Raw genomic sequence first — 23,133 nt, 5'->3', positions numbered from 1 at the left:
ATCCAGGCAGTGCATACAAGGTTTCAGGCACTGGACAAAAATAAGCTATTCTGTGCGCAAATGATTGCTAGCTCTTAATCCCTCTCCCTCTTACTGCGCTGCCTTTCAGCCTTATCCTCCTCCTGCTGCTGTGCATGGTGATTTCATAGTAAGGCACGTTTCACACGCCCGGATATTTCCGGTACTGGAAAAACCCGTACTGGAGATATCCGTGACCATGTGTCCATGTGTACCTGTGTGGCACATGTGTGACAACCGTGTGCCGCCCATGTGCCACATCAGGAGAACACGTACCGGCGCCTGGGAATCAGTGTACAATTAGTGCTTTTCCCAAGCGCCGGGTGCTGAATGTTGCCCTCATTATTGTTCCCTGCCAGTGCTGCAATCAGCACCAGCAGGGGACCATGTTGAGAGTAGTAGTCCGCACCCACTGTCTCTAACTGTAAAAATAAGAATAAAATAAAAAATCCTTATGCTCACCTGTCCTAAGTGTCCTCCACAGTAATCCATGCGACCACGTCAAGAAGCCGGGGAGAATGACTCGCTACAGCAAGTGGGCCCTGAGCTCAGCGGACGTAGTCCTGTCACTCACTGAGCTCAGCGCAGCTCCAGGGTCCGCTCGCTGTAGCGAGTCACTCTACCCGGCTCCTTGGCGCATGGATTACAAAGGGGGACACTTAGGACAGATGAGTATAAGGATATTTTATTTTATTCTTATTTTTACAGTTGGAGAAAGCGAGAGCAGACAACTATTCTCATCATGGTCCACTGCTGGTGCTGATCACAGCGCCGGCAGGGAACAATGATGACGGCAGCATTCAGCACACGATGCTAGGGAATAACGCTAACTGTACACTGTTTCCTAGTCGCCGGTACGTGTAACATGGATGACACATGGATGTCATCCATATTTCATCAGTGTGGGATGTTTTGCGACCCGTGCAGTGGGTAAAAGCAGACATGTCAGTGTGTTTTGCCCACGGACACACGGTTTGTGAAAACACACTGACACGTGCACAGACCCATTCATTTGAATGGGTCTATGTGTGTCAATGTCTCCAGTACATGTGGAAACGGACACCACACATACTCGAAACACTGACATCTGAAAGAGCCCTAAGGGTGTAAGCAGGACTGTTTCACATTAGTGCAAGGAGTTGAGAATCTGTTGGAGCAGGAGATTTGGTGCATTGTATATTATGAGAGGTCAGGGCTATTACATTGCATCCGGTTCCAGTGTAGGGTGCTGCTACACTGTAAAATGTGAGATTCTGGGGGGGGTTTCATAAGGTATACTATGTAGGGCTGGTAGTCTGTTACGTTTGACAGTGAAGAGATGGGGGGGCTGGTATTTATCTCTAAATAACTGCAGTTCTGGATGGCAGCATCCAGGGGTATTATGCGGGGCTCAGAGTCAGTGGTTGATCCCCTAAAGGAGTGGATGAGAGATATTCTCATGTCCCCTTGCTATGTGCCCACTTTTTATGTTATCAAGCATTTTGTAGAATACTATAATTAACTTTTGACAATCTTTTCAACCCTTGCCAAAAAGGACATAAGAAGTGCTAGGTAAGTAGAAGTAAGGAAATCAAACGAAAGCAGCAGACCACTATATATGTTAGGAGTAGCATGTATGGATGTCAAACTGGACTAGCAAAAACAGACATACACAGTTAAATGTCTGCAATTTTTTTATCTATTTTATATTTTTTCCTATTTTTTCTCAAAATGTTCAACTCCTCTCCCAAGGAAATGTTAGATAGATACCAAAAAGCCAGCACTTGCAACTGTATTGGTGTGGCATGTATAACTTTCAATTCTGATTTGTTGAACAGATGTACAAAAGAATTGCTTGTGACACACACACTTTGTGAGCTAGACAGTCATAGATAAATATCTGACTTTTAGGGAATTTTAATTAGTATTTTTAAATACCTATTAATTCCCCTTTCACAAAAACAATTGCACAGGTAACGCAAAAACTTAGTACATGCACTTGTAACAAGTAAGAAAACTGTCTGACACTCATTTCAGTTTTTGTCTATAGAAACTTATGTACTGTCTTGCTTCTGCTTTCTAGTCAATTAAGAATGAAGAAAAATGTGTAATTGCAATTCAAGTGCAGTAGGACAGATACCAGCTACATTATACCACAGATCAATCACACTGAGACTGGCAAAGCTGCTGAAACCTCTCCTATGGCCACAGTCCCACTATCAGTATTTGGTCAGTATTCGGTCAATATTTTTTCTCAGGAGTGTGAGCCAAAACCAGGAGTGGGTGATAAATGCAGAATTGGTGCACTTGTTTCTATTATACCTTTCATCTGATTGTTCCTCACCTGGTTTTGGCTTCCACTCCTGAGAAAAAATACTGACCGAATACTGACCAAATACTGATAGTGGCGCCGTGGCATACCTATCTCCCCCTATTATTTAAATTTCTGTATTCACAGACTACTACACTTATTTTCTTTACTACAGCTGTTATGCCACACACATGTTTCTGGAGTATTTGTTCAATATTTTAGGTCTTTGTCTTGCTATCTTTATTGTTGAGCTGCGAGCTTTGACAAACCTAAAATCACCCTTAAATGCCTTATGCATTCATTACTTAGGCTTTTGTACACACTATAATAGTACCTCCTGATTGGCTGCGCTATAGCATGTGATGTGATAGCTTCAAGGCACTATGGGGATGCTGGCGCAGTCCTGCTTGAGGTCATGTCAGACTTCTTTGACTGATTCAATCTGCTGCAATGTGTAAAATGGTGGTGAGCATTTTGTTAGCAATTTTCACAAATTGAATTGCAAATAGTGATGAGCGAGCATGCTTGTTTAACCCTTTCGCCGAGCATGCTCGGGTGCTTTCCGAGTATCTTCGGCATGCTCGTATATTAAGTTTGAGTCCCTGCGTCTGCATGATTTATGACTGCTAGTCAGCCTCAACACATGCAGAGATTGTCTGTTTGTTAGGGAATCCTCACATGTGTTGAGGCTGACTAACAGTCATAAATCATGCAGACTCAGGGACTCAAACTTAATATACGAGCACGCTGAAGATACTCGGAAAGCACCCGAGCATGCTCGGTGAAAGGGTTAAACAAACACACTCGCTCATCACTAATTGAAAACTGTTCGAATTTGTGGAGACCTGCGAATTTCATAAATTTTGACTCAAATTTGAATCACATCAAATCGATTAGATCTTCTATAAAACTATTACCTCTAACATTTTCTAAGCAACCTTTATCGATTATCACATAAACCAATCAAAACCGGTTCAAACCTGTTTGTCAGCGGTCTGTTAAGAAAAGGATAAAATATTGATACTATATAAAATAATAAACCTTACCTATAAATCTTATGATTCGTCGGATTAGGGGGTTCAAGTAACAACATTCTCCAGTCAGAATCATCTTTTCTTGAGTAATCAGGTTTTCTCTCGTAGACTTTATAAAGTAAGTCGCTACTTCACCAATAAATATCTAAAAATGAGATAACTAAATATAAACATATTGGATAGAATATCAATACAAAATACATTGGATATAAAACTATGTAACATCTGTAATTATTTCATCAAAAATATAATGTACATAATACAGCAAATGATGGACTCTTTATTTTTTACTTTATTGCCACAAGAACAAAGAAATGGCAACAATGAGCTCACGGAACTTGCAAAGAATATAAGCAAGTATATCAGAGAAAGCAGGTTTTCTGCAAATTCACTTACAGAAACCATTAAGTAAATAGACAACTCTCTTCACTGAACTTCATACAGCACAGATCCATTTTAACAAGATATCCAGCATCTTTCCACTAGAGCAGTCTATTCATCAAATGGTTTATGGCTGGAATCACACATGTATTTTATGATGCAGTTTTGATCCAATTTCTTTTTAACCAAATACAGAAGTAGATTCAAAAATGAATTAAAGTATAAAGGAATGACTATTCCATCACCTCTCTTTTCTCTAAAAAAAAAAATGGCAAGTCACAAAAATATATGATTCCAGCTAAATAGTGCTAAACTAGTGGTTAAAGGTGAAGGGTGGGGCGCCAGAAAGTGTATGCAATTGCAATCCACTTAGATAAGCATTGTGTCTATTGAAGACTTACTTACATTCATCGGGCCTGATTCATCAAAGCTTTTACAACAATATTCCAGCATAAAAAACTTTGAAAAGTAACATCATTTTGGTGCAACTCGAGACTTTGCTAAAATTATGTGACTTTTGGAGTTATCATGCCATTTTCACGCAGCTGAGAAAAAGTGGGCCAAGCTGTGGTGGGACAAGGGCATGGGGACCTCCACTCATGAAATACATGATGAGCTGTAGCGTTCACCACGCCACAAATCTTACTCTTGCAGGGACTGGAGTAGGTATTGTGGCGAGGTGCGCTTGAATAAGACTTGTAGCGTGGCAGACACAGAGGTGTATGCCACTTGTCCTGTCCTGCGCTCCTGATTCATGAAGAGGCATAATCTTTTTTTCCAAGATTTGTAAGTCTATAAAACACACAAAAAGCAGAGCCATAATGAATTTCTAGTATTAATTTCAGTGGAAAGAGGCTTTATTGTTAACTACATTATTTATTTATTAAATTGCTTGCATGATCCCTATAAAAGATATTCTAAAATAATATAATAGCCAAACAGAACAGAGTGCATTGGATATGCTCCAAATAATTGTGATAGTATAATGTTTGTTTTCGCTAATTTCTGTTAGCATCGTTAATTTTATGCATTGAAAAGTGGACATTTGGATTTTAGTATTCCAATCTGAAAATGAGTGTTAAAGCTGAAAATACAGGTCTTAGCTTAGCTTAGTGGAGGTGCCCATGATAGCACCAAAACCTTACTTATAATGTCTCTACTTATCCCAGGTTCACAACAGCATATTTCCCGGTCCATAAATGGTCCAGACTGACATCGCATAGACACATGCGAGGCTATATGTTCGGGTCGGAAGACCTGCAGCCAGTACCAGTATTACAGTCCAAATAGAGACCGTGAAATAGCCTTATTGGAGAATTCTGTTTTTTCTGGCAGGCCTTTCCTGCAGACTAGATGTACACTCAATAACTGGCCAGACATGAATGAGCAGGTTTTGCAGTAAACCGCTTCTATGATAATCACTACCTTGGACCTGAGCGTACAGGCTGTCTACAAAAACAGCTTGATAGAAAACATTTACAAAACCCTGTGTCAGCAGGGTTAGAATTAAAAGGGCTGTCCACTCCATTTATATTGATTAGCGTTGATGAGCTATCCTTAGAAGAGGTCAATATAAAGTGGTGTGGGTCTGACACTCATCACCCCTACCAATCAGACTTTACCACATCCCTTGGCAGTCAGATGTAAACAGTGCACAGTTTAGAAGACCAGAGCTTCGTACGCTATCTTGTGGTCGCTTTTGGGTACTGCAGATTATTGTTGAGCCAACCCCGTAGTGTTCGAGTTCGGTTCGGTTCGTCGAACACCCGTGTGTTCGTCGAACTGTTCGTCGAACTGTTCGTCGAACACCTTCGAACACCGTTAAAACCAATGGCAGGCAAACAAAAACACATAGAAACACATAGAAAACACTTTCAAAGGTGTCCAAAAGCTGACAAACTGCTCAGAAGACACAACTAACACATGGAAAAGTGACAAGTACATATAGTCATGCGAAAAGAAAAGAGGTGGAGGAGTAAAAGGAGGGGGAGACACAGATATAGGCATGTCATGCCCTTCTAAAATCCAAAAAGTGAGAAGCCGACACGTTCAGTCCGCTCCTGCCCGTGCCACCTCCGTGTCGCCGGGTTTGTGCCAGAGCCGCGGTGAACCCTGACGGCCAGCCCCCCTCTCCCAATACTGGTGCCTGTCCGCTGGTGGGTCGAGCGAGCCCCCCTGTGGTGGAGGCAGCTCTAAGCTTTTTAATTTAAATTGTCTCTCTAATTTGAATAAATACACTTTAAATCCATTTACAAGGATCTATTGGAGGGCAAGTCTCATGTCAGCAGCCGCGTAATTCCAGCTCCAGTAGCGTCTACTAAAGCTGCTGCAGTTAAAAAGCTTTTATAAGGATCGAGCTCGGCTGTCCACCGCAAGGCATCCTACTGCCAGTCCCAGCCCCTATGCCTTGGGGTGCCTCCTGATGCTCTTCACTGAGTATCCCGTGGTCCCGAAGCATTTCCTTTGAAAAAATGAAGTGTCCAAACTACAGGTGGTGTAGCTTGCTTAACAGCCGGGATAATCCGCTGACTAGCAGACCCTGCTACTAGGCACAAAGTATTTCCTGGGCTAGATGCAGTTAAAAATTTGTAATTAGATACTCTCGTTGGATGCTGAGAAAGCATTCCATAGAGTCTCCTGGCACGCCATATATGATTCTCTTAAAAAGCTTGGGGTAGGGGTCTAGGGGACCCTTTTATAGCCAAAATCACGGCCCTGTATCGCAATACGTCACCTAGGCTGAAGATAAATGGAACTGTAGCACCCTGAGGGCTCGGTTGCTACAGAGGTATTGCACCTCACCCAGAGGTGTGATACCTCACTCTCAGGTAAGGATTAACAACAAAGTTCCGCACTTGGAATCCTGAAAATTGTTACTGGTTATTAAACTCAATTCACATTGACACACCTACTCTTCTCAAATGGGACACAAGTCCCTCGAGAAAAGAAAACGAGTATTTAAACCTTAAAAAATCAATATTTTATTAAGACAGCATTAAAACATGGTAAAACAAATCACAGTGCTTCACATATAAGAACGGGCTTATATATATATACACAACCACTGTTGCTATGGATATGGAGTTGCAAATTTGCAGTATACTACCATATAACACCCCATATAACAGTCAGTGGGATAAATTTAAGCAAATTATTTACAAACATTGGGATATTCTCAAAACTGATGTCATTTTGGGAAAAACCCTACCACTAAAACCATGCATCACAGCTAAACGATCCAAAAACTTGAAAGACTTTTTGGTAAGAAGCCAATACATACCAGCAAAAAACAAGACCGCATCCTTTCGGGACCAAATAAAAGGTTTTTGCCCTTGTGGACAGTGTAAGGCTTGCACCAATATGATAAAAAGCAAAGTATTCCATAATGCCGCAAAAGACCGTCAATTTTCTATAAGGGAATTTCTCACCTGTTCCACCAAAGGAGTAGTCTATGTGGCTGAATGCCCATGTGATAAGATTTACGTGGGCATGACCACTAGAGAGCTCCGAGTTAGAGTGCGAGAACACGTGCGAGATATTGAAAAATCAAAAAATGCCGTGGACACTGAACATTTGAAGACTCTTCCACGGCATTTTAAACAATTTCATGACTCTGATGCTACAGTCTTGAAGATTAAGGCCATTGACAAAGTATCACTGGGTATTAGAGGTGGGGATTTGTTCAAAACATTAGCGCAGGTAGAAAGTCGGTGGATTTACCGATTAAATTCAATCGTTCCATACGGATTGAATGAAAATTTTGGGTTTAGTTCTTTCTTGTGATTCCGGTTCTGATTTATCATTCTGAGTTGTTTTTTAATGGGTTTTTTTCCATGTGTTTTTTATGTGTTTTTAATACGAGTTTCATTATACACAGATGCAGATATTCATATACATAGTTGGTGTGGAGTCCACCATGTATCGTGATGTTGCTGATACCAGCGAGGTTCCAGTTGATTTTCTATCTTGAGGAATGATATATAAGATTTACAAAACTTGGAGCACCCACTTCCGATATAACTTTATACTGAAGATATGATTACCTGGATCCGAACATGTAATTCGCCAATATGAACATTGGGATTTCTGTAATGGTAGATTTGTGTATTTACTAAGTTATTATATGCATGTCATGTTTATTTCATAACTTTGTAATGCGTTTTTAGTCATCACATGCACGTCATGATTATTTTAAAATGCTCATGTGCTGTAGACTAATACATGAACGGTAGGATCACGTCACAAGTTTCGTGTGTTATTACCGTCATTTTATTTACATACGATTTGTTTACGTATTACCATTCCATCTTCTTATCTTATACTTAATTTATGCACCTGCACATTTTTTATCACTCACAAGTACAAGTAACAATACAAAAATTATTAATTTTTTTTTTTTTTTTTTTTTCTCAATACACCTTCACCATTCACACACACACATGCACCTGCAAATTTTTCACCACTCACATATATAAGCAACAATACAGAATTTTTTCATGCACCATACACTTTCACTATTGACACACACACACATTAACATGGATTTCCCATTAACAAATTGATCACTTCACATTCTCACGAGTAGTATTAGTCATTGTATTTTCATAAACAGTTTATTTACGTGATTGTTTTTCTATCTATTTATATTAGTAGACGCACCACATACCCTTACCATTCACACACACATACAGTATCATTCACTTGTCATCACGCTTTGTTTTTTTTTTTTTTTACCTTTTAGCACATATACAACACACAATTCACACAACTTCACATTTAATTTGGATATAAAACGTCAATTTTGGGATACAATTTTTTTTCTAGTATATATTTTTTTTAATGCACGTAAATATAATATTAAGAGGAATATACACAGGAAGGACACTTCCTAGTTGTAAGCAGAATGTATAATGAGGACATAAAAACTGTTAATTATTTGATACATCTCTCATTTAGCAAACATTATACTAAGAGGATCACGTACAGGAGGAGCGCGTCTAGGCTGTAAGCATAATATATAATCTATATGCCTCATATATTAGATAAACATCTAATTTCCACAATATCATAACAACATATATTTTTTTATATACTTGTCATTCCTGGATTTGCACACATGCGTATGATTGCGGCTCCCTGGATACCCCCTGATCCGGCCACTCTGCCCGTGACCTGTACGCATGCGTTGGACTGCGGCTCCTTGGATACTTCCTGACTCGGCCACTGTGCTCGCGAGCGCACCAGTGCCGCTTGGCAACTTGTGGCTTGCGTTCCACCGGCCGAAAACGGAAGTTCCGCTCTAAAGGGGGTGACAGTCTGCGCATGCGTCATCCAAGGTCTAAGGTAACCGGAAACGGCAACACGCTCATCCATGAGGGACACCCGCCTATATATATACCACCACGCGACATATCAACTCTAGCTCCCTGAGGAAAGATATTTGAAACGTACGTCGGGGCGACAGACGGGCTTTAGCGTCAATATACAGATTCAGGTAATTACATCTGGTATTTCCCTGTTGGCGTGACCTAATTAGGTTTTTCCACTGTTGTCTATGTTTTGATGCTTATGGGCTTTTTCCTGCATCTTTTTGCACAATATTTTATAACATTCCTTCTACTAGCGACCATGGCTTTACAAAGATAGATAATTTTATTGGCACTACTATGTTTAATTTCACTTATATCTTTGAACAAGCAATATGGTCGCATTTGTGAGTAGTATACTGCAAATTTGCAACTCCATATCCATAGCAACAGTGGTTGTGTATATATATATAAGCCCGTTCTTATATGTGAAGCACTGTGATTTGTTTTACCATGTTTTAATGCTGTCTTAATAAAATATTGATTTTTTAAGGTTTAAATACTCGTTTTCTTTTCTCGAGGGACTTGTGTCCCATTTGAGAAGAGTAGGTGTGTCTCAGGTAAGGATGTAGTGTGGATCAGGACCCGACACCTGCATGCATTACACCACATTGCTGTGGGGCAGGGCGACCAATATGCCCCTGAGATGGGCACGACAGTCCCTGTCCCTGGCTGGAGTGGGGGGAGGGAACACTGAGGAAGGGGAACCCTGTAGTGCAGGAGCAGGGAGGAAGCAGTTCCTGGGTGCATTGAGAAGGGAGTATAAAAGCTGGGCACCATCTTAGTTCAGTGCAGAGAAGTCTGAGCAGAAGTGGCAGGGAGCAGGGGCTCTGCATGAGCTCTGCTCCGGAGGCAGGCCTAGTAACAGAGGCCCAGGCCTGGAAGAGGGAGAAGGAAGGAAGAGGAGCGGAGAAGGCTCCAGGAACGAGGAATGAAGGGATCTCAGGGGTGCGGACGGGCGAGTCGCCACCGCACGCCCGAATCCACCTGCGTGGAGGGGTCAGGCCAAAGGGGGAGACCGGTCCCCGAAACTAGTGGAGGCAGGAAATGACCCTCAGCTAGAAACAGGAGGCTGTGACATTTTATGTGGCGCAGCCCCTCGCTACACCCGCTAAGAAGGCACCACATAGGGTCAGGGAAACGGGCGCCAAGTTTACCAAGAGGAGGCCCGAGGCAGCCGGACAGAAGGGTTGGTAAGAAAGGCCAGACAAAGGACACACAAAGGGGGTCCTGTGAAGCACTCCAAAGTTATCTGGGAGTTGTCTGAGCCCCTCACCTGGTGAGCACAGGACGACGTGGGCAGCCGTTACCTGCAGACGTGGTCTGGATAATAAGAACTGTGAGTAAAGGCCCTGGACTGCATCACTGACTCCGTGTCATTACTGCTGCTGCCCTGCACCATCACCCCCATCCTCAGCATACACTGCCCTGAGGCTATACTCCTCCCGTGGGGAGTTATGCTACGCTCTGCTGCACCCACAACACCAGCCTCAGCGGTCTGCCCTGGAGCGGCGGTTCACTCTGACCACAATCCACGGGTGGCGTAGTCGGACATTTAAACATCAAAACCACATAAATAGTTCCGCCACTGGTTTGACCGCCCTGAGCCACGGAACTGGGTTGCCGCCACGGAGACTACAACCACCAGCATCCACCAAAAAGGGTCCGGCTCCGGGTGTCCCAAGGCCCAGGGGGCGCGTCAGAACATTTTCATCACCTTTCACAATCACCAATGGGACAAGGCAGGGATGTTCTCTGTCCCCTCTCTTATACATCCTAGTGACGGAGCACCTGCTCTCATCAATTCGCCATAACCCCAATATTAGGTGGATTGAGGTGGGAGGCACCGAGTACAAGTGCTCTCTATTTGCTGATGATGTCCTAGTATATATCACTCAATCACATATATCCATCCATGCTGTTATGGCTGAAATAGATCACTTTGTTACATGGTCAAATTTTAAAATCAATGCAGCGAAGTCTGAGGCCCTCGATGTCTCCCTCCCCAAATCCATATAGGATTCCATCCAGTCCAACTTTCCCTTTGCCTGGCCCTCACAGGGTATCAAATACTTAGGAATTCCTATTCACAGAGACCTCTCCCATCTATGTTATCTTAATTTTGGGCCCTTTATTGAACAACTCCATACAGACCACGGTTGGCAAGTTAGAACTGTAAGATTCACTACGTGAACCACTGGTGTTTTGTGGAAAAGCACATGTACACTGTGTTCCAAATTATTATGCAAAAAGTGTTTAGGAGTGATAAGGGAAGAATTTGTTTGTTTGTCAGTTAAACTCATTGATGGTGATGTGTGTCAGGGCTCTTTATATCACTGTAAGCAATTGCAGACACCTGTGCTAATTAGTTTGGCAGGTGTGTCCAATGAAAGGCAAGACTACTTAAGAAGGCTGTCTCACATTATTAAGCAGCCTACATTTTCTGCCAAAATGGGAAAGAAAAAGGATGTGTCGGCTGCTGAGAAGCAACAAATTGTGGAGTGTTTAGGTCAAGGCATGACTACAATCAACATTGTGCGATGATCAGGATGAAGTGTCTTGGCAATCAAGAAGTATGTAGCTGATTCACAGTACACACGTGTGCGTGCTGATAAGGGCAAATTGAGGACTCTTTCCTACAGGCAATTACGTCAGGTTGAAAGAGCAGCGGCAAAAAAGCCTTGTCATAGCAGCAGACAAGTTTTTGAAGCTGCTTGTGCCTCCAACGTCCCCCGAACAACAAGATGCAGGGTCCTTCAGAGGTTTGCAGCTGTGCATACGCCATCCTGTCGACCTCCTCTATCCACTTCACACAAGCAGAAACGGCTCCAGTGGGCCAAACATTACATGAAGACTGATTTCAAAACTGTTTTGTTCATGGATGAGTGTCGTGCAGCGCTCGATGGTCCAGATGGATGGAGTGGAGGATGGCTGGTTGATGGACACCCCACGCAAACACGGCTACAGCGCCAACAAGGAGGAGGTGGAGTAATGTTTTGGGCTGGAATCATGGGGAGAGAGATTGTCGGCCCCTTTAGGATCCCTGAAGGCGCTAAAGATGAACTCCATAATGTATGTGGATTTTCTCAAACAGCACTTCCTGCCATGGTTCAAGAAGAAGAACCGTGTATTTCACAGCAAGATCATTTTTCTGCATGATAATGCACCATCTCATGCTGCACATAAAACATCTGCATCTCTGGCTGATATGGGCATAAAAGGGGACAAACTTATGGTGTGACCCCCATGCTCCCCTGACCTCTACCCCATTCAGAACCTTTGGAGCATCATTAAAAGGAGTGTCTATGATGGCGGGAGGCAGTTCACATCTAAGCAACAGCTCTGGGAGGGTATTCTGTCCTCATGCAAAACAATTGAAGCAGAAACCATCCAAAACCTGACAAATTCAATGGACGAGAGAGTTCAGAAGCTCCTTTCGAACAAGGGGTCCTATGTGAAAATGTAACATCACCTAGAATAAAGTTTTGAGTTGAAAACTGTTTGATTTCAGTTTCTAATAACCTGCTAATGCTTATAATTTCAAAAATGACCATTTTTTTGGTCTTTATTAAAATGAAAAGGTTGATCGAAAAGTTTGGGGGATCTAAGAGTGTGGCAACCCAGTAGTCATGATTACTTCGAATTCTGACAATATGAGGGTCATGCTGCAGGTAGTGCAACAAGAAGGCACTTATGTGTCTTGCGCATCTCGGAGCCCCAAAATTATTTTCCGGGCTAGATGCAGCTAAAAATTATTATTAATTTTAAATCTGGTGAAGCTTTAGTATAGATGGCCTAATAGGATCAGTGCTGCACACTGCTACAAAGCCCAAATTATTTTCCAGTCAAGATACAGATAAACATGATTAGTAATTTTAAATCTGGTGGAGCTTATTATAGATGGCCTAATAGAATCAGTGCTGCACACTGCTACAAAGCCCAAATTATTTTCCAGCCAAGATACAGATAAACATGATTAGTAATTTGAAAGCTTAAAACGGTTGGTAGGGTGATTTTAACCAATCATCAAGCTTTTACTCTCCCCAGGATGACACAGGGGTAGAAAAGTCGTTTCGGATCCATGATTTGTTCATCTTTATGAACGTGAGTCTGTCTACATTATCAGTGGAGAGCCGCGTGCGCTTATCTGTCAGCACACCACCAGCAGCGCTGAACACACGTTCAGACAGAACGCTGGCTGCGGGGCATGACAAGATCTCCAAGGCGTAAGTGGCTAGCTCCGGCCATTTATCCAGATTGGAAGCCCAAAAAGAGCAAGGGTCCAGTGACACAGTCATGGCTTCAATGTTTACTTGGAGATACTCCTGTACCATCGTCTCTAGGCGTTGACTATGTGTCAGACTTCTTGTCTCCTGTGGCCTTGCAAAGGATGGGCTAAAAAAGTGGTGAAATGATTCCACAAAATTGATGTTACCAGCAGATACTGTGGTTCTGTTACGGTTTGAGTGCTGAACACTTGACGGTCCCACGGTTGGCAAGTTGGAACTGTGAGATTCACTACGTGCACCACTGGTATTTTGTGGAAAAGCACATGTAAGATTCTGCAACAGTCTCTGCTGATACTCCTGCATGCGTGCATCCCTTTCTATGGCAGGAATAATTTCTGCAAATTTACTTTTGTACCGGGGATCTAACAGTGTGGCAACCCAGTAGTCAGGATTATTTCTAATTCTCACAATTCGAGGGTCATGTTGCAGGTAGTGCAGCAAGAAGGCACTCATGTGTGTTGCGCATCCAGGAGCACCAAGTCCCTGTTGTGTTGGTGGCGAGGTAACAATCATGCTTCCTTCCTCTGTCCTCTCCCCCCAACCTCGCACAACAGAAATGTGATCAAGGTCTCCCTCATCTGATGAGTCTTCCATCAGTTCGTCCTCCACTTCTTTCTGGGCTCCTGCACCTTCCTCACTAGTTTGGCTGCTACCATGCGCCCTGGTAAAACCATCTCCCCCACCCTCACATGCCTGCCGCCTTGGTGCTGCCGACCGTCTGGACCTTGCAGATGTTAGCCCTTCCGCATACAACTCCTCCTCCTCTACTTCCTCCACCTCCTCTTGTGCCACCACCTGACTCCGAATTCTGTTTAACATGTACTCCAGCATGTAAATCACCGGAATAGTCATGCTGATAATGGCATCGTCAGCACTAAACATCTTCGTCGCCATTTCAAAACTGTGCAGAAGGGTGCATAGGTCCCTGATCTGAGACCACTCCTCCAGCGTGATTTGCCCCACCTCTGGATCTCGTTGGCCCAGGCTATACTTCAGAACGTATTGCACCAGGGCTTGTCGGTGCTGCCACAGTCGCTGCAACATGTGCAGAGTTGAATTCCACCGGGTAGGCACATCGCATTTTAGCCGGTGAAGTGGCAGGCCCAACGACTTCTGTAGAGATGTAAGTCGCTGAGCTGCGGGATGCGAACGGCGGAAGTGAGCACACAGCGACCGTGCCCTCTGCAGAAGGCCATCTAGTCTGGGATAGTGGGCTAAAAATTGCTGGACAACCAGGTTCAACACGTGAGCCATACAAGGCACGTGTGTGACATTGCCCCGGCGAAGGGCCGGACCCAGGTTTGCAGCATTGTCGCACACGGCCTTCCCTGGTTTCAGGTCCAGTGGAGACAACCATTCATGAAATTGGTTCTCCAGAGCTGACCACAACTCCTCAGCTGTGTGACTCACATTTCCCAGACATTTCAATGTAAAAACCGCCTGATGACGTTGAGCCCTACTGCCAGCATAGTAAGGAGGTGTGCAGGATCCCTTCTGCGCAGTTAGAAAGCTTGTGGCATGACCAGACAGGCTTTGGGTGCAGGTGGAAGACCGAGAGGAGGTTGAGGAGGCAGAAGCAGTGGAGGAACTTTGAGATAAAGAGGATTGACGCACAACTCGTGGGGGCGGCAAGACTTGGACAGCAGCCCCTTGTCCTGCTGTCACCATAGTTATCCAGTGCCCAGTCAGCGACATGTAACGCCCCTGTCCATGCCTACTCGTCCAAGTGTCTGTGGTGAAATGCACCCTGTCACACACAGAGTTTCTCAAAGAAGTGGTGATGTTGTGTGCAACATGCTGGTGGAGCGCAGGCACACCTTTCTTTGAGAAGTAGTGCCGACTGGGCATCTGGTACTGGGGCACTGCGACGGACATAAGGTCTCGAAAATCCTCTGTGTCCACCAGGCGGAAAGGCAGCATTTCTGTAGCCAAGTGCATGCAGATGGTGAAATTCAACCTCTTAGCTTTCTCATGGCTAGGAGGAAATGGTCTTTTACTTGTCCACATCTGAGGGACCGAGGGCTGGCTATTGTGCTTAGACGGGGTTGATAAGGGTGTCCCCGGCAAACTGCCGGTCTGTGAGGAAGATGCAGGCAGATATGTTAGGTTGCCTTGATCCAAAGGTGGTGCTATCGATGTCGGACAGCGCTCAACACCAGCTGGTGTTACCACCTCCAAAGAAAATTATGACCTGCCAATTACGCTGGCTGTTGCGGGTAAAGAGGTGGCAGGTCTGCGCCCCAAAACAGGTGTGACTGCTGACCCCCAGTCACAGAGGATGAAGAGGCCGCGGATGCACAAGATATGGCAGACGGTGGTTGGCCCGGCCGGCTAGGCCGCATTGTAGCACACTGAGCTTCCCACTGCAACTTATGCTTCATGTCCATGTGCCGGTTCATGCATGAAGTACTCAAACTATGTATTTTTTGGCCTCTACTTAGCTTTTGCTGACAAATGTTACAGATAACACGAGTTGGGTCATCTTTATCGATCTGAAAAAATGCCCAGGCTATGCAAGGCTTAGCACCCATGCGACCTGAAGAGCCACCACGACTTGTGGTGAGAGGCAGAGTTGTGTTTGAGGATGCAGTTGTTGACGTGCTTCCAGTACTACGTCTCTGTCCAGGAAGGCGCAACCTGACCTCGTCGTCACTAGCATCTTCCTCCACCTCCTCTGCTGACCTCATCTCTTGGTTGACTGTGGGTTGACAGTAAGTGGGATCTCCAACCTCATCATCATCACCCTGTGCGTTATCACACCCGTCGTCCTCAGAGCCAACCTGTTCCTGCCCTGACAAAAAACTAAAGTTGTCGCTCCAATCAGGTATTTGAGTCTTATCATCGTCTTCCTCATTGTCTCCACCAACAGGAGTTACAGTTTGGGAATGAGGGTCTACATTATGGTCAGAACCTTCTGCGTCTGGACCTGGATCCGACTCATAAAGATTCTGGGCATCAGTGCAGATCATTTCCTCGTCTGGATTCACAGAAGCGCTGGAGTCGACCTCTGATTCCCAGGCTATAGTATGAGTAAACAGCTCTGCAGACTCAACCATCTGTTCTACCTCATACTCAGACGGGCAGCTGGAGATTTGGGAGCTGTGAGGAAGCAAGTGCGATTGGGGTGACACCTTTGAGGACTGGAGTATTTGTGATGTTGAAGTTGATGTGGAGGAGAGCCCACTTAAAGGAGCACTTGATATCTGTTGAAGCACCTGCTGTTTTTGTGCCTCATCTGGAATTTGTAGCGATTGGCGTGGCCATAAGAAAGGGATCTTATCACATTGTCCGCTAAAAGAAGTAGACATTTTAGTTTGGCTGGAAGATGGTCTTTCTTCTGCAGATGTTACTGTTGCTTTAACACCTACCCCACGGACACAACCTTTTTTCCCCTTCCCAACACGCCTATTCCCCTTTCCACCAGCAGCAGGCCTTTTTCCACTCATTTTGGTGGTTAACTAATTAACAACTCTGTAGTTGTTTGCACAAAAAAACAATGGATGGGAACCGAGCAGAGCTGAGTGGCCAAACTGTAGTATTAGGCCAAAACTATTGGCTGGGTTAGATGCAGAAAAAAATTATATTCAATTTGCAACCTGATGGAGGTCAGTATAGATGGACTAATAGAGAAATTCCCACACACTGCTAGAAGGCCAAATATTTTTTCAGAGCTAGATGCAGATAAAAATTATTTTTAATTTGCAACCTGATGGAGGTCAGTATAGATGGACTAATAGAGAAAGTCCCACACACTGCTAGAAGGCCAAATATTTTTTCAGAGCTAGATGCAGATAAAAATTATTTTTAATTTGCAACCTGATGGAGGTCAGTATAGATGGACTAATAGAGAAAGTCCCACACACTGCTAGAAGGCCAAATATTTTTTCAGAGGTAGATGCAGAAAAAAATATATTCAGTTTGCAACCTGATGGAGGTCTGTATAGATGGATTAATAGAACAAGTCCCACACACAGCTAGAAGCCCAATATTTTTTCAGAGGTAGATGCAGAAAAAAAAATATTCAGTTTGCAACCTGATGGAGGTCAGTATAGATGGACTAATACAACAAGTCCCACACACAGCTAGAAGCCCAATATTTTTTCAGAGGTAGATGCAGAAAAAAATATATTCAGTTTGCAACCTGATGGAGGTCTGTATAGATGGATTAATAGAACAAGTCCCACACACAGCTAGAAGCCCAATATTTTTTCAGAGGTAGATGCAGAAAAAAATATATTCAGTTTGCAACCTGATGGAGGTCAGTATAGATGGACTAATACAACAAGTCCCACACACAGCTAGAAGCCCAATATTTTTTCAGAGGTAGATGCAGAAAAAAATATATTCAGTTTGCAACCTGATGGAGGTCTGTATAGATGGACTAATACAACAAGTCCCACACACAGCTAGAAGCCCAATATTTTTTCAGAGGTAGATGCAGAAAAAAATATATTCAGTTTGCAACCTGATGGAGGTCAGTATAGATGGACTAATACAACAAGTCCCACACACAGCTAGAAGCCCAATATTTTTTCAGAGGTAGATGCAGAAAAAAATATATTCAGTTTGCAACCTGATGGAGGTCTGTATAGATGGATTAATAGAACAAGTCCCACACACAGCTAGAAGCCCAATATTTTTTCAGAGGTAGATGCAGAAAAAAATATATTCAGTTTGCAACCTGATGGAGGTCTGTATAGATGGACTAATACAACAAGTCCCACACACAGCTAGAAGCCCAATATTTTTTCAGAGCTAGATGCAGAAAAAAATTATATTCAATTTGCAACCTGATGGAGGTCAGTATAGATGGACTAATAGAATGATGCTATGCCCAAAAGATTTTACTTCACTAGGTGCAGTAAAAAAAATGGTATTCTATACACAGGTGGTATATCTTGCAACACAGATAGGCTACTCCACTGACTAACACACTCTGCAATAGGCCAAAAAGGATTAGCTTTGCTAGATTCAGCCAAATGCTGTGAAAAAAACTTACACAGCACTGGCACAGACCTGCCTGGCAAAAACTGATAGGAACTGATGTAACCTAGTCCTGAAAAGGACTCCAATTACAATTAGTCTTTACTCCCACAATCTATCTATTTAAGAGCACAGACCTGCCTGATAAAAGTCGTAGGAAATGCTGTAACCTAGTCCTTAAAAGGACTGCAATCACAACTATTCCCTACTCCCAAGCTATCTGTAGATTTGTGCGAAAATTGGCTTGAAATTAACAAGGTATAGCGCACACAGCAACAGCGGTGCCGTCTAACACACAGCTGCAGCAGTGAGAAAATGGTGGCGACGGGGAAAATGGCTTGGTCTTATAGGGCAAGGACATGTGACATACACTGCCAATGATACATGCCCTTGCTTGTGTGAAAAAAAGCACTTCGCTCCGTGTGTGCACTGCTGATAGGCTGACAGACTGCACCTCCCCACTGTAAATGCGGGAAAGAGAAAAAAAAAATGGAGATCTTCATTGTTCCTGCAGAGATCCATCCCCTGCCCCTCCCCCCACCCCGCTGTACACTCAAACTGCGTATTAACATTAATTTTCATCATTACTGAGAAAAAATCCAGTTATGATTTTGGTGCACGAACAGTTATCGAACATAACCTCGAACAGCCGAATTTTTCTCAAATTGTTCGTGTTCGCCGAACGGCTCGAACACCGCCCAAAACAGCTCGAATTTGAGATTGGCGAACAGTTCGAGTAGAACAACGCTCATCTCTACTGCAGATAAGCGCCTGTTCTCTTCTATTGGAGCTGCACTGTTCAACCTTGCTCACTGTTTAGATCCGGCTGTCACTGAAGCTGAGAACAGCTCATCGGCTGGAGTGACGGGTGTTGGATCACCACCGAGCTCACATTGATGACCTCTCCGAAGAATAGGTCAGCGATATATAAGTAGTTAACAACCCCTTTAAAGGGGTTTTCCAGGTTTACTATATTTATGACCTGTCTTTAGGATAGGTCAGCAATATCAGATTGGTGGGGGTCCAACACTAGACACCACAATCGATAAGTTGTTTCAGTGAACGGAAAACAGAACAGATCTTATTCACTGTGTAGTGGTTGTCACTGGGTACTGCAGCTTAGCTGACGTCAATAGGCGTTGAGATGCAATAACCAAGAACAGCCATTACAAAGTGAATAGACTTGTGCTGTTTGACTCTGCATCCAGTCGCCAGTAGAGCTGAAAATAATTGATCAGTGGGGGTGCTGAGAATAGGTCATGAATATCATTAGTCTGGAAAACCCCTTTAAGGGCTGGATTGAGCAACTGATCTGTAATTCCAGCTTTTCCCCAAAGTATCACTAAAAGATCTAATTTTATGGAGAGCTGACAAAAATCTCTAATTGGATGAGTCTCAAGTACAGTGAACATTCACATCATTGAAGATGGAGTTTATTTATTTATCAAAGCCTCCAGAATTTATACAAAACTCAAAAAGCTTTCCAGAAAATAACATTTAATCAAAGAGAATAGCTAAATGTGACCTACTTTTGTCAATCAAGACAAAGTGATCTTTTTTAGTAGCGTACTCTGCGAGACAGAGGATTTTACAGTAGTGATTTGTGCACTATGCAATAAGTGATATATTTTAGCTAATTGGTTATCTATCCTTGTATTATTATTGTCATTATATCGTCAGGTGGGGGGTAGCATAATGGGCTCGGCCTAGGTCTTAAAATCAGACCAGTGTGGCTTAACCTATATGGATGCTACAATGTTTTAAAGAGGTGTCATATTCTTCATTAAGTATTTAGGTATAAGAGTAGACATATTTATACACCATATATATATATATATATACAGTGCTGGCCAAAAGTATTGGCACCCCTGCAATTCTGTCAGATAATACTCAGTTTCTTCCTGAAAATTATTGCAATCACAAATTCTTTGGTATTATTCTCTTCATTTAATTTGTCTTCAATGAAAAAAACACAAAAAGAATTGTCCTACAGCCAAATTGGATATAATTCCACACCAAACCTAAAAAAGGGGGTGGACAGAAGTATTGGCACCCTTTGAAAAATCATGTGATGCTTCTCTAATTCGTGTAATTAACAGCACCTGTAACTTACCTGTGGCACCTAACAGGTGTTGGCAATAACTAAATCACACTTGCAGCCAGTTAACATGGATTAAAGTTGACTCAACCTCTGTCCTGTGTCCTTGTGTGTACCACATTGAGCATGGAGAAAAGAAAGAAGACCAAAGAACTGTCTCAGGAGTTGAGAAACCAAATTGTGAGGAAGCATGAGCAATCTCAAGGCTACAAGTCCATCTCCAAAGACCTGAATGTTCCTGTGTCTTCCGTGCGCAGTGTCATCAAGAAGTTTAAAGCCCATGGCACTGTGGCTAACCTCCCTAGATGTGGACGGAAAAGAAAAATTGACGAGAGATTTCAACGCAAGATTGTGCGGATGGTGGATAAAGAACCTCGACTAACATCTAAACAAGTTCAAGCTGCCCTGCAGTCTGAGGGTACAACAGTGTCAACCCGTACTATCCGTCGGCGTCTGAATGAAAAGGGACTGTATGGTAGGATACCCAGGAAGACCCCACTTCTTACCCCGAGACATAAAAAAGCCAGGCAGGAGTTTGCCAAAACTTACCTGAGAAAGCTTAAAACGTTTTGGAAGAATGTTCTCTGGTCAGATGAGACAAAAGTAGAGCTTTTTGGGAAAAAGCATCAACATAGAGTGTAAAGGAAAAAAAAAGAGGCATTCAAAGAAAAGAACACGGTCCCTATAGTCAAACATGGCGGAGGTTCCCTGATGTTTTGGGGTTGCTTTGCTGCCTCTGGCACTGGACTGCTTGACCGTGTGCATGGCATTATGAAGTCTGAAAACTACCAACAAATTTTGCAGCATAATGTAGGGCCCAGTGTGAGAAAGCTGGGTCCCCCTCAGAGGTCATGGGTCTTCCAGCAGGACAATCACCCAAAACACACTTCCAAAAGCACTATAAAATGGTTTGAGAGAAAGCACTGGAGACTTCTAAGGTGGCCAGCAATGAGTCCAGACCTGAATCCCATAGAACACCTGTGGAGAGATCTCAAAATGGCAGTTTGGAGAAGGCACCCTTCAAATATCAGGGACCTGGAGCAGTTTGCCAAAGAAGAATGGTCTACAATTCCAGCAGAGCATTGTAAGAAACTCATTGATGGTTACCGGAAGCGGTTGTTCGCAGTTATTTTGGCTAAAGGTTGTGCAACCAAGTATTAGGCTGAGGGTGCCAATACTTTTGTCCGGACTTGTTTTGGAGTTTTGTGTGAAATGATCAATGATTTGATTTTTGCTTCATTCTGTTTTGTGTTTTTTCCTTGCAAGCAAATTAAATGAAGAGAATAATACCAAAGAATTTGTGATTGCAATCATTTTCAGGAAGAAACTGAGTATTATCTGACAGAATTGCAGGGGTGCCAATACTTTTGGCCAGCACTGTATATATATATATATATATATATATATATATATATATATATATAAATATATATATATATATTTATTTTAAAAGGAATCTATCAGTATGATCCACATTACTGAAAAACTGATGTTTTATTCCATATACAAATGAAGCTGATGCTTTCTGGGTGTGTTTAGATCCCACATACTGCCACCCTCCTCTGTGTGACAGAAAGCCTGCTGGCTGAGTGACCAGGCTAGTGAGCTGTCAGGCAGAAGGCTTCACTATGCAGGGAATAGGGTCAGGGAGGTAGAGGCTCGGGAAGTGCTCCAATCACACCCAGAGCACCTCGGCGTTATTTGCATATGCAATAAAACATTGTTTTTCAGTAAAGGAGTTCTGGATTGCTGAAGCAAAGGTATATAATGCCTTTTGTTTCAAATACCTATATGCCCATGTAAACAGTTTGGGGAGTATTTCACACTGAAAAATTAACTTTAAGTTCTAGATCTCTGCTTGCTGAAGCCCTTGAATAAAAACACAATATGGTATTTTCTGAAGTATAAGACGACTGGGTGTATAAGACGACCCCCAAATTTTCCAGTTAAAATATAGAGTTTTGGATATACTCGCCATATAAGACTACCCCTCTTCTAACGCACATATGGTAAAAATTAAAAAAAAACAAGATTTGATTTCAATATGGTAATTTTAACCCCTTAAGCCCCGAGGGTGGTTTGCACGTTAATGACCAGGTCAATTTTTACAATTCTGACCACTGTCACTTTATGAGGTAATTACTCTGGAACGCTTCAACGGATCCCCCTGATTCTGAGACTGTTTTTTCGTGACATATTGTACTTCATGATTGTGGTAAAATTTCTTCGATATCACCTGCATTTATTTGTGAAAAAAACGGAAATTTGGCAAAAAATTTGAAAATTTTGCAATTTTCAAAATTTGAATTTTTATGCCCTTAAATCAGAGAGCTATGTCACACAAAAGAGTTAATAAATAACATTTCCCACATGTCTACTTTACATCAGCACAATTTTGGAACCAACATTTTTTTTTTGTTAGGGAGCTATAAGGGTTAAAATTTGACCAGCGATTTCTCATTTTTCCAACAAAATTTACAAAACCATTTTTTTAGGGACCACATCACATTTGAAGTCACTTTGAGAGGTCTTTATGACAGAAAATACCCAAAAGTGACACCATTCTAAAAACTGCACCCCACAAGGTGCTCAAAACCACATTCAAGAACTTTATTAACCCTTCAGGTGCTTCACAGGAATTTTTTGAATGTGGAAGAAAAAAATAAACATTTAA

At 42.8% G+C, this 23,133-nt stretch overlaps 1 protein-coding gene across 1 annotated transcript in view; it reads right to left on the bottom strand.

The window, feature by feature from the left end:
• PLPPR1 (phospholipid phosphatase related 1) overlaps positions 1–23,133 on the bottom strand; it is a 304,348-nt gene that overhangs the window by 83,343 nt on the left and 197,872 nt on the right. The window contains exon 4 of the mRNA XM_073664656.1: positions 3,355–3,487. Within this exon, the coding sequence (XP_073520757.1) occupies positions 3,355–3,487 (133 nt within the window). The remainder of the gene's footprint in view (positions 1–3,354; positions 3,488–23,133) is intronic.

The sequence above is a fragment of the Phyllobates terribilis genome, unplaced genomic scaffold, assembly GCF_046119375.1.
Source record: "Phyllobates terribilis strain yellow unplaced genomic scaffold, ASM4611937v1 Scaffold_1__5_contigs__length_1240528914, whole genome shotgun sequence".
Taxonomy (NCBI): Eukaryota; Metazoa; Chordata; class Amphibia; order Anura; family Dendrobatidae; genus Phyllobates; species Phyllobates terribilis.
Note: the sequence above shows the minus strand (reverse complement) of the source record. Positions and strands in the feature narration are given on the sequence as shown.